The sequence below is a fragment of the Giraffa tippelskirchi genome, chromosome 4 (assembly GCF_054371585.1).
Source record: "Giraffa tippelskirchi isolate mGirTip1 chromosome 4, T2T-mGirTip1v1.2.pri, whole genome shotgun sequence".
Taxonomy (NCBI): domain Eukaryota; kingdom Metazoa; phylum Chordata; class Mammalia; order Artiodactyla; family Giraffidae; genus Giraffa; species Giraffa tippelskirchi.
In genome coordinates this window covers 16,499,496-16,505,495 of record NC_137278.1, presented here as the reverse complement: position 1 = coordinate 16,505,495, position 6,000 = coordinate 16,499,496, and the positions used below count along the sequence as shown (strand labels likewise).

The window sequence follows — 6,000 nt, the reverse complement described above, 5'->3', positions numbered from 1 at the left end:
TTTGAACTGTGGTGTCAGAGAAGATTCTTGAGAGTCCTTTGGAGTGCAAGGAGATCAAACCAGTCAATCCTAAAGAAAATCAACCCTGAATATTCATTGGAAGAACAGATGCTGAAGCTGAAGCTCCAATACTTTGGCCACCTGATGTAGAGTTGATTCATTGGAAAAGACCCTGATGCTGGGAAAGATTGAGGGCAGGAGCAGAAAGTAGGTGACAGATGATGAGATGGTTGGCTGGCATCACTAACTCAATGGACATGAGTTGAGCAAACCCCAGGAGATGGTGAAGGACAGGGAGGCCTGGCATGCTGCAGTCCATGGGGTCGTAAAGAGTCAGATGTGACTGAGTGACCAAAGAACAACAATAACTCACCTATTGTCTTACATGCAACACAGTTGGTTCATGTTGGTTGTTGATTTCCAATGTCTAGCAATTTTAACAACTTTTCAACCCCTCCAAAGCTTTAAGTTAACAAAGGAAAGTTGCAAGTCTAGCTGCATGGTGCATTAGCATTGAATTCCCCTTTACAATGGCCTCACAAAGCCATTTTAACTCTGTTATTATTAATATACACCATCATGACTGGAATCTCACAAAGAACCCACAAGCCAGCTCTCCTGACCATTAAAGAAAGACAAAGGAATGTCCCTGGTGGTCCACTGGTTAAGACTTCACCTTCCAATGCAGGGGCTGAAGGACTCAATCCCTGGCTGGGGAACTAAGATCCCATATGCCTCCTGGCTGAAAATACAAAACATAAAACAGAGATAATATTGTAATGAACTCAATGAAGTCTTTGAAATACTTTAAAAACATCTAAAAAAAAACCAAACAAACTATATTGGGTGCCCTTTCTAGCAAAGAAACAACATCCAAATGATCTGAAAAGAACTTGGCCCAAAGTCCCACTGCTGAAGTGTATTCTTTTCCAACTGCAGGAGAGAGGGGGAAATGACGGTCAGGATTTTCAGAGGAGGCCTGGGGAAGCTGGAGGAACAGATATCACGATGGCCTGCGGCTGACAGACCATCTCCCTTGGGTCCACCTTGCCTGTGCTCAGGCAGATTCTTTACCACTGAGCCACCAGGGAAGCCCCTGAGGGACCTCACTAAAGACATTTTTGAGCTTTGCAGTGACCTCTGTGATCAGTGCCTTCAGGGAACAGCTTTGCTGTAGAGGGTGTCCAGGTAGGAATCCGAGGCTCACCATGTAAACCGGCAATGTCTCCAAATCACTGCAGAGAGGAAGTCAAAAGCAGATCTTTAAAAAAAAAAAAATCAGCTTTACTGAGATATACTTGACATTTAAAATTGTAAGATTATTTAAAGTATACGAACAGTTCTCCTAATGTTTGCCCTGGAAACCATGAAACATTAAGTTGGGGTAATAATGCGCTAGTAACTTAAGCACAAATATTCTCAAGTCTTCTCATGCTACAAGGTAATCTTCTTCTTCTTTTTTTTTTCTTTTTGGTGTTAGTCAAATACTGTTGTATTATATTATCTTTTAAAAATGTATTTTGAAAGATAGTACATACCTTTAAAAAAAAAAAAAAGACAATGTGTTTAAACACTGCTTGTGGAAGCCACCTGTTTGTCAGAAAGCATGTGGGAATAGATAAGTATGTGTTCCTGGTAAATACAACAGCAGGAGTAATGAAAAAAACTGGGAATAGACCTGCCATATGACCCAGCAACCCCACTGCTGTGCATACACACCGAGGAAACCAGAATTGAAAGAGACACGTGCACCCCAATGTTCATCACAGCACTGTTTACAATAGCCAGGACATGGAAGCAGCCTAGATGTCCATCAGCAGACGAATGGATAAGGAAACTGTGGTACATATACACAATGGAATATTACTCAGCCATTAAAAAGAATACATTTGAATCAGTTCTATTGAGATAGATGAAACTGGAGCTCATTATACAGAGTGGAGTAAGCCAGAAAGAAAAACACCAATACAGTATACTAATGCATATATATGGAATTTGAAAGATGGTAACGATAACCCTATGTGCAAGACAGAATAAGAGACACAGATGCATAGAACAGTCTTATGGGCTCTGAGGGAGAAGGTGAGGGTGGGACGTTCTGGGAGAATAGCATTGAAACATGTATATTATCGTATGTGAAACAGAACACCATTCCATGTTCGATGCATGAGACAAATGCTCAGGGTTGGGGCAATGGGATGATCCAGAGGGATGGGATGGGGAGGGAGGGTGGAGGGGGCTTCAGGATGGGGAACACATGTAAACCCATGGCTGATTCATGTCAATGTATGGCAAAAACCACTACAATATTGTAAAGTAATTAGTCCCCAACTAAAATAAATAAATGAAAAATAAAAAAGAAAACTATAGGTGAATATTCATCAAGAGTTTGGTGATAACATCTCCACTTTCTAGCATTCTATGTTTCACTTCAGGGAAACGTGGATTACAGCTTTTTAAAACTAACTTGGAAGCATATTTGCTCAAGGGGTTGACTTTGGGAAGCAGGAAAGTGTGCTTCTCTGCTTGTATCCTTTAGTCAATCATTCAAAAATGGCTTCAGGGGAATAAAGCATGTTAAATTTGGCCTCCTTGCAAGAAGAATCTTGAGCAAGATGTGCTTTCTTGAGTCTGAGTTGCTTCTGAACTGCTGAGTGGCAGCTACAGATTTGCCTGAAAACTTCCTCTGGTTATAAAATTGAACTCTCTGTTTCTGCTGTAGGGTTTTGCCTCCCAAACCATTCTTGTCCAACAAAAAGATAATTGCATCTCCGTCCCCATGGGCGCCCTCTGCTGCCCGAAGCTGGAGAGGCACACAGTTCAGTTCAGTTCAGTTGCTGAGTTGTGTCCGACTCTTTGTGACCCCATGGACTGCAACACGCCAGTCCTCCCTGTCCATCACCAACTCCTGGAGTTTACTCAAATTCATGTACATCGCGTCAGTGATACCATCCAACCATCTCATCCTCTGTTGTCCCCTTCTCCTTCCACCTTCAATCTTTCCCAACATCAGGGTCTTTTCAAATGAGTCAGTTCTTCGCATCGGGTAGCCAAAGTATTGGAGTTTCAGCTTCAGCATCAGTCCTTCCAATGAATATTCAGGACTTATTTCCTTTAGGATGGACTGGTTGGGTCTCCTTGCAGTCCAAGGGACTCTCAAGAGTCTTCTCCAACACCACAGTTCAAAAGCATCAGTTCTTCAGTGCTCAGCTTTCTTTATAGGCACAGCTCAGACTTAATGGAAAGGACTGCAGAGTGCATTGCTGTTCAGTCACTCAGTCATGTCCTGCTCTTTTGCAACCCATGGACTGTAGCCCCAGGCTCCTTCGTCCATGGGATTCTCTAGGCAAGAATACTGGAGTGAGTTGCTATTTCTTTCTTCAGGGGATCTTCCCAATCCAGGGATCAAACCCACATCTCCTGCATTGGCAAGTGGGTTCTTCACCACTGAGCCACCTCGGAAGACCCACTGTTACTCGTTTTTAATAGCTAAACTCTGGAGCATGTCATTTTGTCCCATTCTGTTGCCTTCTGCAAGATGGGCAAATCCCAAATCCTATTCTGTCCTGGATCCTCTTATTCTTCACAATGAACTTATGGTCTGCAAGGTATCTTCCTCTTGTTATTCATAGTAAGGAAAGCCCTCATAGCATGATGTTACTGCACTGTTTGAAAGAAAACCTTCTAACCTATCAGGGGTGAAGATAGGAAAGAAAACAAGATGACATAAAGAATCCCCTGATATAATCTTTGAGGTTTTCTCCTTGAAGAGCTTTCACAATTGCTGCCCTAAATTTCTCATCAGTAAAGTGAGAAATTTCAACTAAGATGGTTGTCCTCTTGCCCCAAGTGTCTTTGGTTCGGAAGTTGATCATCGCTGAGATCTGCCGCAACCAAATACACCTTCTGTGCCTCCCACCCTCTGCCCCTTCCTCCATCCCCGTTTTCACCGTGTTAAACCAGAGTAACTTTCTGAAGGCTGAACACACACAACGAACAATCCACATCAGCAGATTAGGGATAGGGAGGAGACACACACTATAGAAATGTCTTGTGAACCACACTGCATGAGAACATGTCAAAGACTAACTAGAACACTAATTCCAAAATGTTTTAGAGGCAGCACCATAAAGGGAAAATGATGAAAAATCAATACAGTAACGATTTTCCACAAGCAACTAATGCATTCAAGGTGGCCTCAGATTTCCTTCTGGAAAGTTCTGAGCTCCACAATCTCTACCTTTTGCTTTGAGTCTCAGTATCTGTCAGTGGGCTATCACAGTCTCTCTTCTTATTCTCTCCTTCCTGAATTGACCTTCACAGTGATATTTTTTTGAATTGACATCAAGTAATCACAGAGAATGTCACCTCTGCACAAGTAACTTTTTCATTTATAAAGACCGGATCTAGGTGCTTTGTCATAATTGAAAGTGTCCATCTCTTTTCCACTCACATGTAAAAGGTCATAGAGAGGCCAGAAGGGAAAAACTGGGCATCTTCCCCAGCCGGTGAGATCCACATAAGTGACACCCAGACCTAAGGCTAGGGAAGCCTTGCTCAGCTCTGCTATTTGACCGAAAGGCAGCATCCACAGGTAACGTCCCACCTGCGCAGAGCCAGTCAAGGGCCACGGCCGCCGCCCTGCTCAGGAGCCCCATCCTGTGATGCTGCTGCTGCCGCCTCCCCCGTGTTTCCATTCCAGGCAGAGCAAACATGTGTAAATACTTTATTAAAATTAAAAAAAAAAATCACGAAGTGAAAGCTGTTCCCCTCTGATTGATTTTTCAAAAGCTCCCTAGACTGCTTCTGCTACAGATGTTTGCGAAATGATTGGCTGCAAAGGGGGCTTAATTCATAAAAGCAATAAAATGTTGCTTATTGACTGAACAGATGAACTAGCTGAGGGTGGGGGGGTGGTAATTTGGAGTGTTCTTATTGGAAGTGCTTTGAAGAAATGTAATGATAGTGGAGAGACAGAGTCTTATTAGCTGTGGTAAATATATTTTCTTACAGAAGGCTTGGGAGGTTTTTGGAATAACTGGAAAATAACCCTCAGATTTTCTGTTTTACTGGCTTTTCGACTAAATGTGTAACTCTCAGCTTCATAAAACTGTATAATTCTTGATGTGCAACATTTAAAACCGATAGGTACATTTTTAGTGTAATGGGGAAACGTTTAGAGCTGGGAGTCAGGGCAGCTGGGTTTGAGTTTTAGTTTTACTACAGACCCTATCACAGTTCTCTTCAATAAGTAAGTGTTGGAGAGACAGAGATGTGGAAGCCTGTATTCTTGCCTCCAGGAGCAGAGAGTCTAGGGTAGTGAGTGGGATTCTCAGAGGACCCTAAACATTCCAAGGAAGTACATCAGGGGCAGCTGGGGAGCAGTGAAGTGAAGGAGTGAAGTGGGGTGAGCTGGGGTGTTCTGTGTCCCCCACCTCTGCTTCCGCGAATTATTTCTGCTTTTTCCAGTCATATCAGGCTACAAGAGTAACATTTCACCTGCCCAAACTATTGGCTTCTTTGAATTTTTTTTGAGAAACAGTAGTTTCATGATAAGTCATGCCTGTCTTTCCTTCCAGGCCAGTGCACCTAGAACAGTAAGAAGCCAGCGGTAGGTACGCAAGACTCTGTGTTAAAGCTGAGTCAGGAAGAAGCAGATGTCGTGTTTTCTGTTGCCGCCTCTTCCGCCAGTTCATGGATCTTCTTGGATCAATATGAATATTTTCCTTATTGTAACTCTTTATTTTTACAAAACCTAATCTGTATTTAGAGATACATGAATAAGAATAAACAAATGCTATGAACATTACTCAGCAGAGAAATGTAATAGATGTTGGCCAAAAGGATGGTCAGACACAGTGATGCCCACCCCACCTCCTCCCCCACCCACGGGAGGTCAGTTTGGAGGGAATCAATGCCAGGCTGTGTTTGTAGGCCCGTGGCCTATGATGTCTGTATCCTGACCCCACAACACTCTTCCCCCATGAATTATGGGGACTG

General features: G+C 43.0%; 1 protein-coding gene across 1 annotated transcript in view; it reads right to left on the bottom strand.

Annotated features, from left to right (window-relative positions):
- Positions 1-381: 381 nt before the first annotated feature.
- The window catches only part of RNF144A (ring finger protein 144A), a 206,231-nt gene continuing 200,612 nt past the window's right edge, over positions 382-6,000 (bottom strand). Inside the window, exon 10 of the mRNA XM_081597097.1 lies at positions 382-1,261. Coding sequence (XP_081453223.1) covers positions 1,250-1,261 — 12 coding nt within the window. The 3' untranslated portion in view covers positions 382-1,249. The remainder of the gene's footprint in view (positions 1,262-6,000) is intronic.